The 12845-nt window shown below is 38.9% G+C and overlaps 2 protein-coding genes across 4 annotated transcripts; one reads left to right on the forward strand and one right to left on the reverse strand.

Annotated features, from left to right (window-relative positions):
* Window positions 1–1086: 1086 nt before the first annotated feature.
* Window positions 1087–4516, forward strand: LOC146681117 (protein jagunal homolog 1-B). Of its 2 annotated transcripts, none has more exons than XM_085448878.1 (4): window positions 1087–1338; window positions 1882–1979; window positions 3140–3212; window positions 3256–4516. In XM_085448878.1, exons 2-4 carry the CDS (start codon window positions 1891–1893, stop codon window positions 3670–3672), a joined length of 579 nt encoding a protein of 192 aa, XP_085305004.1. In that variant the 5' UTR covers window positions 1087–1338; window positions 1882–1890; the 3' UTR covers window positions 3673–4516. The 2 variants fall into 2 exon arrangements, with proteins under 2 accessions (XP_085305004.1, XP_085305005.1); XM_085448879.1 differs by having other exon boundaries at window positions 1090–1338; window positions 3283–4516.
* Window positions 3462–10801, reverse strand: nfkbiz (nuclear factor of kappa light polypeptide gene enhancer in B-cells inhibitor, zeta). Of its 2 annotated transcripts, XM_085448874.1 has the most exons (12): window positions 10547–10801; window positions 10018–10114; window positions 9781–9932; window positions 9297–9376; window positions 8651–8997; window positions 7792–7897; window positions 7565–7711; window positions 5852–5915; window positions 5592–5761; window positions 5328–5438; window positions 5004–5171; window positions 3462–4915 (listed from the first exon to the last, which is right to left on the reverse strand). In XM_085448874.1, the coding sequence occupies exons 3-12, from the start codon at window positions 9854–9856 to the stop codon at window positions 4877–4879; spliced, it is 1308 nt and encodes a 435-aa protein (XP_085305000.1). In that variant the 5' UTR covers window positions 9857–9932; window positions 10018–10114; window positions 10547–10801; the 3' UTR covers window positions 3462–4876. The 2 variants fall into 2 exon arrangements, with proteins under 2 accessions (XP_085305000.1, XP_085304999.1); XM_085448873.1 differs by having other exon boundaries at window positions 3462–5171.
* Window positions 10802–12845: the final 2044 nt, after the last annotated feature.

Here is a 12845-nt window from a genome sequence, read left to right on the forward strand (position 1 = left end):
ATATTCCTTTATTTTCAGACAAAAACTGTGCTGTAAATACGTGAATTTTGATCTTTGTTGTTTTTTCTTGGCAATATGATGGTTTAATAAAAAATAAAAAATAAATAAAAAATAAATAAAATTTCGTCTTGACCTAATTTTTAAGATGATGTTTGTGCTTTGCAAAGCAAAAACATTGTGCTTTATAGATTCCTACACCAATAACAATCAACAAGAATGAAAAACATGTAGCCAAGACCTTAATCAACACAGCAAAATTGAACTGGACCATGTCTGGACTTGATTCTTTGTGGTATAGATTCAACAAAGTGCTGGAAACATTCCTCAGAGATTTTGGACCATATTGACATGGCAGCATCACACAATTGCCGCAGATATGTGAACTGCACATCCAAAATGTTAATCTCAAAATGTTCTGCCACATCTCGAAGATGCTCTACTGGATTGAGATCTGATGACTACTGTGAACTTATTAACATGCTCAAGAAACCAGTTTAAAGATGATCTGAGCTTTGTGAAATTGCACATTATTCTGCTGTAAGCCCCCATCAGAAGATAGGTCATAAGGGGTCATGTGGGATGGACTGGACATGGTCAACAATAATACTCAGGCAAGCTGTGACATTTAAACAATCCAAATATCACAGCAGAAATCAGACCAGGCAATTTTCTATTGTCTAATTTTCACTGAGAAGAGCGGCACCTGGTGAGGTCGTCTGCTGCCGCAGCTTATCTGTAGGCCAACATTTGGCATCTTGTGCATTCAGAGTGGTTGTCTGAGTTACTGTTGCCCTCCTATTAGCTCAGTGCAGTCTGACCATTCTCCTCTGATCTCCACAATTTTTCATTTGTGGAAAAATCCCAGTAAATCATCAGTTTCTGAAATGTTCAGCTTGTCTGGCACTGAAATCACCTTTATTCACTATTCTGACACTCGCATTGAGCTTTAACAGGTCATCTTGACTGTATACATGCCTAAATACATTAATTATTTGTCTGATTACATGTTTCAGTAAAGAGCAATAGAACAGGAGCACCTAATAAAGTGGCCAGTGAGTTTATGTTTAAAATAAAATAGCCTATGACTGCAGCAGTGTCAGTGTGTTGTCATCAGATCATCCAGAGAAATGCAATCTGCTTATCAGAGGAATTAAATGGTTAACATATGACAGTCACAGGAAAGCAAGAAGATAGAGACCAATCAGGGTTTGACACGTCATACATTCTGTCTGTCATCCCTCTTTCCTTGTATGAAGCTGGCCAGCTAGCTGCTCTGTAGCCGTTGTTAACCAGGTTTTTAACGGTTAAATGCTTTTATTCTGTAGCAGAAAATAAAAGGTAAGTGCCGTTGTATATATCAGATGTCTCAACAGACGACATAATGCCATTGCCGGTGGTCTGACTCGTATTTATCTCTCGCTAACACTACTTTTGTTTGACTTACAGTAGCAGTGAATCACTCACAGGCATTAGCTTGCTAGCCTAGCCATTCCCAAACAATTTGTAACTCAACTTATCGACATAAGTCATGGCAGCTGAAGTAAAAACGAAGTATCTTCTGAAACATTTAAGCTGACATGCAGAGTGGGAAACAGGAGCGTACTCTTAAACGCTCCCCGTGCCACATTAGCAGCATTAGCAGATAACTAATGAATTAAACACCTGTATGCCGTGATTTAATAAGAGCAAAGTCCCCTTCCACCCTCGTTTTAGAGCTTTGTCACTTTTACAAACGCAAACGTGAAGCTTTTAAAGTGTAAAATATAAGAGTAACGGTATTGCATGACTGACTGAGCAGTCAGCTCATTGCTGGAAATGACTGGCTTACTGATGTGTAATTAGACATTAGATGATGTTAAACCTGACATGTTTTGCCTTCAGATATCCATCATGGCTTCTCGGGCTGGTCCAAGAGCAGCGGGCACAGATGGCAGTGACTACCAGCACCGGGAGCGGGTCGCCTCTCACTACCAGATGAGGTTCATTTATTTGTCATTAAATGAGCAATAATCCCCAAATTCAACTCTTAAGGAATTATATTTATTTTATTTTTTTAATATTTTAACTTAAGTGCCCAAGTAATTAAACATTAGTAGTGTTTATCTGGAATCACTTTAGTTTTAATTTGTTTAAAAGCTGCTAAGTGTTAACTAGGGCCCTGTTAACTAAACTGATATAGATGACAGTATAAAAATGTATACCTCAGTTCATTCAAGGCTTTCTTTCATCAGTGTACAGTCCTGATCATTCAAATCAAATAATAAAACAAGCTTCACTGTTCTTAAGTATTAAACTACTAATTTGAAAAGCTAAAAAGAGCAGTACAGCTGTTCTAAAACCAGAATGTCAGTAGTATCTCATTTGGCGTCACAACTATCAGCTGGAGAGACTATTCTCAAGAGCTACTGAGAGAGATGCTACAGGAACATGTCAACATGTCCAGCATCTCATGGACTACTTACTGCAGCCAGTCTGTAAGGTAGTATATCTAATTAGGGTGGTGCCTCATCTAATTTGGTGATGTGCAGAAGCTCCAATGGGGACTCTGCTGCCTCCATTCCTGTTCAGCTCATACACGTCAAACTTTCAGGAAAAGTCCAGGTCATGCCTCGTACAGAGATACTGATGATTCTGCAGTGGTTGTATGTATTAGTGATCAACATTTAAAGGAAAAGTTACGCTGCACAACCTGTCTGACCTGGGATGGGATGTGGTCATTATCTCATCTCGTTTCACAAGTTATTATTTGTAAAACAACAAATATGACTTTGAGCACAATGTCGGTCAAGGTGATCATTGTAAGCTTGAATAAATTCTGAGTAATGCTGCAGGAAAAGTCGTGATTCTTTTGAATCATGGACCCACAGGCTTCTTGCAGTTGCGTAAGCTCATACTCCTTCTGGATGGACAAGCCAAAGCAAATACAGCCTTTTGAGAAGTACTGTTTCTGAGACATCAGAAGCATCGGCCTGCTTAAATAAGTATATAGTAATTTATATCTAAGAGATTCTTCTGAGTGAGTGATTTGTTGCTATGCAAAGGTTTCTGTATTTAGGAGACTTTGATCCACTAAATTTTGAGTCGTTTAAAATCTAACATCTGATTGGTCTTTCTTTTATTATTTCTTTTATGTTCACAGTGTTTCCTTGAAGTCTGAAATCCGTAAGCTCAACATTGTCCATCTGCTGATCTGGGTGTTGATGGCAGCTCAGGTAAGCATTCTTGTGCAGAAGCATGTTTTACGTTCTGTAAAAGTTGAATGTGTTTTCATTTCTTTCTCAGGTGACGGTAAGCCAGCTGAACCTGGTGTCCCACAAGGTGGTGGCCTCTCCATACCAGTGGGAGTACCCCTACTTACTGAGCATAATACCCACAGTCTTCAGCTTCTTGGCACTGCCCCGTAACAACATCAGCTACCTGGTCATCTCCATGATCAGCGCCGGGCTCTTTTGTGTGGCGCCACTGATCTACGGCAGCATGGAGATGTTCCCCGTGGCTCAGCAGCTCTATCGCCACGGCAAAGCATACCGTTTCATTTTCGGCTTCAGCGCCGTGTCAGTCATGTACCTGGTGATCGTCATCGCCGTGCAGGTTCACGGCTGGCAGATCTACTATAGTAAGAAGCTGCTGGACCAGTGGTTCACCACCACACAGGAGAAGAAGAAGAAATAAATTCAGCCGAAGCATGCTTAAACTCCAAGGTCAACTAGTTTGAAGGACAAAGAGGATCTTAGAGCCAAATTGCCAAGACTAAGAGACTTTATTGTTGTCCAGCTTGTTTTTTTTTTTTTTTCTATATTTATATTTGACAGTGATTACATCATTGTTTGAAGAAAATCAGTCCTTGGACAGATTGTAACCACCACCTTCCCCTCTGTACATGATTTCTGACATTTCATCATTAACAGCAACAAATCCTAAAATGTTTTGTGTACTTCATTACTTTTAAGTACTGAGAAAACGCAAATCACATGCAGTAACATTAATAAAATGTTTAGAAAATTAGAAATTGTAGTAAAAATTCTGGGATTCGGCACCATATTAGTCAAATTTTCCTCCAGGTGACTTCGTCCATTTCTCCAAAATTGGAGTTGGAGGTTTTCCACAATGTGTTGGAGATGCACATAAGACATTAACAGGTGATTGCCCAAATTTAAATCATGCCTGTTTGATTTTTTAATATGTATATGAGGCAGAGTCCCAGAATTCTGTATCACCCCTCCTATTTACAACCATATAGTTGAAACTTAACTAAAAATGTAAAACAAGACAATTCACACATCACAATAGTTACCTTTACAATAACACACAGTCATGAAGACAAAAACAACACAGTGTAATTGCATAGTTAGAAAAAAGTTGGTTCAGTGATTTTTTTTTTTCCCCACATTTTGCATATCATTATCAAAACATTACCTAGATATTTAGGATTAGAACTCTTACAAAGATTTAAGCTTAGAAAATTAAGTGTAGATTTGATGAGGGATGCACCAGTTGTTACATTTTGGCCCAATATGCCGGGGGAAAAAAGAAATCATTTGATACCTTTCAAAGTACTATCTCTTGATGAGATGGGTAAATATTTTCCACTGCATTAACAAAAGGATTTCACTTGGTGCTAAAATATTCAAAAATTTAAAAAAACAACCCCAAGATTCCTTTCCAAACTCTTAAAACCTGTAAAGAATAATCACACTGACCCTACTTGATAAAAGTAACAAAAATTTTACATAAGTACTTTTTTTTTTTTTTTTGTAAGCATTACACCGTAATGAACAACTCGACATGTTTCACTGAAACAACCACCATCTGCCTTGTTTGGCAAATCATATTTATCATACTCAACTGTCTGACTGACAGTGTTCTTCAGCTTTATTTAAGCATTAACATGTTTTCCTTTCAGGATCTGCCGCACCTGCAGGAAAAAAATTAGATTTTGATTTCAGTCAGCAAACAGTGCCATCTGCAATTCCTCCAGCATGTATGTGAAGTGACACCCTTACCTTTTCCCCAGCAGGACCTTCAGGTACCAGCTGAGACGGCAGCTCATTTTCTAAGTTCCTAATCCCAGGATCGGCTCCCTTTCTCATAAGCAGCTTCACCGCTTCGGCTTGAGTTTTGTGATTGGTCAGAGAGCTGACGATGTGCAGCGCCGTGTTTCCACTGAACGTCTGAAAGGAGTGGAAAAGACACCACATGTTACTGTTTGTGTAGTTTTTATGGGCGCAGTTTGGAGCTGTGACAGCTGGGAAACTTTCTCTCTGGTTTCTTGTAAAAGGCAGCAATCCACCCTAAACATATTCTTTGTCATGAAACAGTAGGCATACCTTAACATTTACAATGGACAGCATTGTTGGCTGGTCAAGAAAAATCTTCAGCAGCTCCACATTTGCCTCCTCAGAAGCCATATGGAGAGAAGTCCGTCCACTTTTCAGATCCTGGAGAGATTAAAAATAAACCAAATGAAAACCAGACTGGAAATTTAGATCACTGTATCTTAAACCAAACCACAAGAGACGGGAAAACCCGAGCAGTTTGGTGTGGAGCAGGACCAAGCCAGCTAAATGTTCCCCTGAAGTGGTAATACTTACCTTTGTCCCACAGGAGGCGCCCATGTTCAGCAGAATCTTGATACATTCAAAGTACAAGCGCTTTCGCTGCCCCAGCTCCGCGGTCATGAATGTGCAGGGATTTTCCAGGTTCCTCAGATCCTTCACAACATTGTTGTGAGACAAGACGGCCAAATGAAGAGCAGTCAAACCTTCCAGACACAGAAACAAATTACAGAATTTAATCACAAAAAAGGCATTTAAGCATCCTAAAGTTTTCAGTCACACAAAAACACACTCACCATCGTAACTGAACATTTCTACATCGATCAGTTCCCCATTTCCTTTTAAGGCCTTCCAGATGCCCTGCGGAAATATGAGTGAGATTAAGAAAATATTCTTAATACAACTAGAAAAAAAAAGCATGACTGCAACACTAAATTCTATTCTGACAAAACGTTATTTGGCCTACATTTGTCACAGTTGCAGGGGAAGTGGATCAGAGTCCGGGTTTATTATTAATTTTGGCGCCATGTGATAAGACAAAGGTCTCTGGTACATTTGAGGAAGCAGGCAACGTGTTTCACATTAACTCTCAGCAATATGCATGTTATACATTAACAAGATGAGTTGTGTATCTCTGTTGTCTTAAGGGCTTGAGATGAAGGCCTCTTTTTTTATAGTCTTCAAGACAAGACTTAAAGACTTACTCAATTTCTTGTTTTAGAAGACCTGTCATCCAAGAGCCTTCTTCGGTTAAACCTTTAGTGGGTTTGTTATCATGCAGCCTTAACTCTTTACCCTCTAGAAACCTTACTAGGAGTAACCCTTGAATTTAATGATATATACTGAAGTGTCAGAACTCGTCAATAGGGGTACAGGGGAGGACGTCAAATATTGTCTTTATGGCAGAACTCTTGTTAACTCTTAACAATGAATGGGATGGGTCAGCAATTCTCAGGACACACTCTACGGTAGTAACCATACTAGGGGTTAAAAAATATGGGACTCCGATCATCTTTGAAAACTGAAGTATGTCTAGTTGCCAGTTTCAGCGCCTACAATGACCACTGGATTACTGACCTACACCGATATCTGTCTCCTGTTTAGGTTATGACATTTGATTAGTTCTTTGACACTAAACCCTCTGGTTTTGCTGCTCAGAATCAGAAAGTTCTGTTTCCCCTACTTGTAAGCACTCCATTGAGGAAAGCTGTCCCAATTCTGGCCCTGTGATGCTTAAACGTGGCAAGACTGTCGTCATCTATGCGACTTGGTGTTGTGGTTTCAGTGAAAATCTTCAGACTTTATTATGAAAGCTGAATTATGTTTTACAAAAGAAATGAATCCTGCGTTTGGAGTTTAGCCAGCCTTTCTCAATCCCCAGGTATCACCTAATGCCGTTTTCCATGGGCGTGGCTCATTTACTCACAAGGTGTCATTTGCCAGCAGAGCTTCACGCCCTGGATTGGGGCAATAGTGAGACAGGTGTGCCACTCCCATCTCGCTAGGAGATACGACAGTATCTGTTACTTTGTCCTACTGTTGTATCATGGGAATACTATACTCTGAACAATCACCCTTTTTTACATCTTAAACTTGTGTGTTTAAGCCTGTTGTTGCTATAGAAACAACCACAAATATTTTTCTTATTTTGCATCAACAAGAACACCAGATGCCGTTCTGATGCAATCCCAAAGGGATTAGTGCAGGGAATTTCGTTTGTTAGGTAAATGTCTACACTGTATAGCCACTTTGTATTTGATAGCAGCAATTAAAGTTTGAGAATTTTTAAAGCTAACTTAAAAATTTCGTGTTGATCCAAAGCAATGCTCTGAAAAGTTGCTAGACAGTATAATCTTACACTGCTTAGCAATGGAATGATTTAGATTAAATTAGTGAATATTTGAAGCCTAAAGAGGTCAACTTTAAGTTTATGCTTTAACTTTTAATCAGCATTTAATCTATATATACATATGCAGGTAGGTAGGTAAATACTGATAGTGATTTCTTACCCCCAGAGTGAGATAGTGGCCTTTCTCAGCACACACATGCAAAGGAGCACGGCCCCAGCAGTCTCTCGTGTTGACCTGAGCTCCATGAGCCATGAGGTCTTGGAGAATTAAGTACTGATTGGTGGTAGCCGCGATCTGGAGAGGGCTCTGTGGAAACACAGCTTACAGGTTAATGTGTCTTGATGTATGAAAACCACCATCAATCACAAGCCACTGAATGTCTTTACCTGCCCATTGTGTTCTTTAATGTCCAGAAAGCAAGTTCCAGCCATTTTTGCAGAGAGCACGTAAGCCAGAGCACGCAGACCTTTTGCTACTGCTATGTGAAGGAATCTGGTGGAAGGAGTAAAAAGGTCAGCTGCAGCAGAAATCCACAGAAATGCTGTTCATAGTGTTTGGGTCAGGCTTACTGTACATTTGTGTGATTTCTAATAATTATTCTGCACTTTTAGCCAAGTAGGCCTGTTAGAGCTATTTTCCATTTGCTCCTCAATGATTTCCACCTTTGTCTGCGGTTTTTTTTTTTTTTTTGCTTAATTGTTTACCCTAAAAACAATAACTTTCACCTAGTGTTCGTGTGACTTCTCTACCTGTTTTCCAACCGCTCCAACCTGTTATCCATTACCTTTGCATATTATAACCATTTAATCATCTTTTTCCCAACCATTTGAATATTTTGATCCGTTTCAATTGTTTGCTTTTGTCTTTGTAAACTCTTCACCCAATATGTTTATCTAACTGTTTAAAAATCAATGATCCATTAGCTTATTTTCATATTTATGTCACTTTACCGGATAACTGTAGATATTGGAACCTTTTAGCTTTTAACCATTTAGCTATACATTTGCTGGGGGGGTGCTATTTAGCCTTCCACTGTTCTGTTACTTTAACCTGTTTCAGCTGATCAGCCTTGACTTTTAGTAGTTTCACCCATGTAGCTTTTTACTTTGACCTAGCTCTGTCTGCCCATACAATTGTATCTCTACTTTTTAGTTTACTATTTAATCTTCTCACCTAATTCTATGACACTGATCTTTATTCAACTAACCACTGGTCAGGGTAATGCTTTCGTTCATGTATACATACGTGTCACCATCTGAGTCCTGCATGGACAGCTGCTCTAGGGAAATTCCTTCAACTTTGCGTGCCTCCTGCTGTATTTGCCATTGAAACAAGGTCATCCTGCCTTCAGGAGACGGGGTCCTTTGTTCGTGCAGGGGTGGATACTCGAAGCTGTGCTGCATTTGTTGATTTACGAGAAACTCTTGTTTCATTGGAGCATTTTCAGGAGCAGCAGTTGGAAACAGGGTGGTGGTATTTTGACTGACAGGCACTGGAGGGCTTAACTGATGATGATTCACACCAGTGGGAGAAGTTTCGTATTTTGGAGACATGCGTTTATGCTCCAAATTGTAGTTGTCCTGTGAGCAGTTCTGTTAATACAAGAGGATCAATGTCAACTTTTACTAGGAATATTAATAACTGGCTTATTATGGGTTGTTATTATTCATAATAAACACACTCATTTGGGCTGCCTTTACATGCAGACTTTTCTCAACAACTTGTACTTGGCTCTGAATTTTGCCAATTCTTCCTCATACTGGAGGAACTCAAAGCACTGCCATAACTCAAGACTACACGCTCATGTGCACCTTTATAAAGAGTTCAGATGAAGCCTTCTATATGTTCTATTTTCTGTACTTTACTGGTCTACTTGCACTCAGGGCCATACCTGTAGATTTTTACGTTTCATCATTAGCATTTGCTTCACAGTTCTCACCGGTGGCGGCTTCACATCGATGAATGAGCACCCTGTAGTGAAATTAGAAGTTTTACTAGCCTGGACATGAAAGACACACTGTGTCTTTCACGCACTGTAAATATGTGCCACCGCATAAAGCATCAGGTATTTATTCTTCAGTGAAAAATAGGAAACAGTGCATGCAGTAAGGGGGTAAAGTTCATTTATCAATAAAAGCTCTCGGTTGATTAGGTAAGCATTTAGTCATGTGGTGTGCTTTAGGCCTGGCACACAAAGTCAACAGTGCGACTAATTTAACATTCCCAAGTCTGTCTGACTTCCTCGTTCTATGAATCTCGAAAAATAAAACAGGTGGAATAAGGTGTTTGGAGGCAAAACAATGTGTGAGGTTAGAGTTTCAGACTTTTTAGAGCAGTGAATGTGTTATCAGTTTACTGAAATTACACAAACTCACCTCTGAAACTCGAGCCGAAAGGAGAGGCCAGCAGAGTCTGGCCTCCTGAGATTTCAATCCCTCTAGAATCCAGCATGTTTACGGAGTCATTCACTGATTCTCAGCTAGCGTTCTCTGTCAGTTTTCTCTGCTGCTCCCTCCACACACACAACCTGGAGGGTAAACTGCCTATTACTATAAATTTTATGAAAAACAAACAGCAGGTGTGTGATAGTGAAACATGTACAGGTGGCTCACCTTTCTGCTTGTTAACGCAGGATCAGAAACAAGGAACAACTGCAGCACAAAATGCCCCGCAACTGGTTTCCTCCTACACAGGGTTACTGAGGTGTGTCTGTTAAGCATTTCAAAATAAAGGTTTTACTTTATGCATAACTGCAAAACATTTATTCCAACTAAAGCCACCTAAATTCTACTAGTTTATGTTTGCAGCTCAAGGTGAAAGTCGAAATTAAAACACTGAAAACAAATTTATATGCAAATAAAGTACATTAAAGTATTAAAGTAAGAAAAAAGGCTCTAAAAGCAGTTGGATTTAAGCCTATTTAGAAACATAAAAGATTAGCGGCGATCAGTTTATATGCAAATGAACTTTACAGTTTGAATACATAAGCAAACTTATGAACAATGCTGCCTTTTAACACCACTCAGTCCCAAACGCAGTGCAAATTTAAACTAAGTACTCTTCAATTAAAGCAGATTATTATTAAATATGTCCTGTTACTACATTAAACAGAAAACTTCCTCTTAGGTTCCAGAGGCTTACCTGTCAAGTTCTGCGCATCTGCAGGATGAAGACCTGTGTTTTGTTACTGAACACCTGCATATAACTGAAAGCTCAAGCTCTGGATGACTTTAATTTGTTGTTGGAGCAAACCACTCCCCTGTAACAGCCATCGTTTGTTGGGATTTCCCCTCTGGGAGAGGGAGACAGGTTGTGCTAGAATTTAAAAAAACAGATCCTGCGTGGGCGTTATGAAATGCGTGATAAGGCAGAATGGGATGGCAGAAGGACGTCCTTATTCTGAAACAAAGAACAGACAGACAGATTTTTACTACAAATTTCTGCTCAGCTTTTTAATACATATTTTTAAAAATCTGCCTTTTTGTTGGTTCTTTGCCTGCTTCGACTACACTTGATCTGATCCACTTCAAATTTGGCAGGTTTGAAGTGGATGAGATGACTTGTTTAGATGAGCATTTGTCATATTTGTCATACATATAGCATTTGAGTTTTTGAATGTTTCCCATGTGGTGACTGTGCTCTGCTCCACTCTGTGTGGAGAGTATACCTCACCTCTACGTTTAACCATCACCGACAGGTACTGAACTTACCCAAAATGAGTCCTTTAATCCCGAAACCAACTCAAACATGCCTTTGAAGGAATGTGGAAAAAATGAGAGCCTACCAAAAAAATGTGACCTATGTCTGCACTTGTAGGTTTTATTGTTTTTACTAGGCTAGGTTGCTGAGGTACGCAGGCTGGAAGAATTGTGTAAGGCTCATTTGTTGATTAATGTTGTCAAAACAGCATGTCTTGAATGACCCAGGCCCCGTAAAAGGTGTTTCACTTCCTGGTCAGTCTGTGCAAGTTGTTATTCGCTTTAAATCTGGAAACATATATTGATTCCATTTACAAGAAAGCTAATCAGAGATCAGGGTGTTAAGAGGCTTTGGCGTTAGCCACAATGTTTTTGGAAAGAGTTTGTTAGCTTGATTGAAAGTGTCCTTATATCCAATATCTCAATGTGGTAATCAGGGGCAAACTGAACAGGGTTGTAAGAACTGGAGGGAAAAAAAATGATGAAGCTGTATCATCAGGCTGTCTTAAGGAAAAGCCCGGTCTGTTGTTGCTGTCCGTTAATTAATGCCCTTAGGACAACATGATTGCATGCCTCTAGCTAGCAAAAAGGTGTAGGAAGGGATCGTTTGTGCCAAGAACAATTATTAAGCTGAGTAAGAAGATGCTGTGATGTATTTCTATAGTTGTATTGAAGATATATATATATATATATATATATATATATATATATATATACACACACATGTATATATATGTATGTATATATATATATATATATATATATATATATATATATATATATGTGTGTGTGTGTGTGTGTGTGTGTGTATATATATATATATATATATATGTGTGGCAAGAATCTGTGGCAAGATCTGAAAACTGCTGTTCACAAACGCTGTCCATCTAATCTGACTGAGCTGGAGCTGTTTTGCAAAGAAGAATGGGCAAGGATTTCAGTCTCTAGATGTGCAAAGCTGGTAGAGACAAACCCTTAAAGACTGGCAGCTGTAATTGCAGCAAACGGTGGTTCTACAAAGCATTGACTTAGGGGGCTGAATAATTACACACACCCCACTTTTCAGTTATTTATTTGTAAAAAAATGTTTGGAATCATGTATAATTTTCATTCCACTTCTCACGTGTACACCACTTTGTGTCGGTCTTTCACGTGGAATTCCAATAAAATTGATTCATGTTTGTGGCTGTAATGTGACAAAATGTGGGAAAGTTCAAGGGGGCCGAATACTTTTGCAAACCACTGTGTGTAATATATATATATATATATATATAAAGGTGTATAAATGTAGGCTGATAAATAAACAGTAATGTTTTGATGAACTGACTGATTTTTGACTTCAACTGAAGACATTTTTTTGTTTTAATGTTGGTTTTTAAAAAATGATTTTTACTAGTCTGTTATTTTTTGTTGTTGTTGCTGTTGTTTTTGTTTTTACATCCATCTGATTCAATTTAGGTTATACCTTGTGTACCCACATTGTGCTTTCACATGGAATGGATGGATCCATGCATCAATGTTGTTTACACCTACCATCTGAATGTTGCAGCAGAAAATGACTCATACCAGCTGTATTTTCTAATCTAGTGTCCCGTTTTGGTGTGGTCTTCTGCTGCTGTAGCTCATCTGCTTTAACACTTGCTAGTTGCTTATTGAATATTTTTTTCAGACAATTCTCTGTAAACTCTAGACGATTGTGCCACATTCAGTCACTTAAATTTACTCCATTGTGATGTTTGGTT

The sequence above is a fragment of the Copadichromis virginalis genome, linkage group LG23 (genome assembly GCF_057382275.1).
Source record: "Copadichromis virginalis isolate Kocher_CV1m ecotype Utaka linkage group LG23, C_Virginalis_male_GT1.1, whole genome shotgun sequence".
Classification (NCBI taxonomy): domain Eukaryota; kingdom Metazoa; phylum Chordata; class Actinopteri; order Cichliformes; family Cichlidae; genus Copadichromis; species Copadichromis virginalis.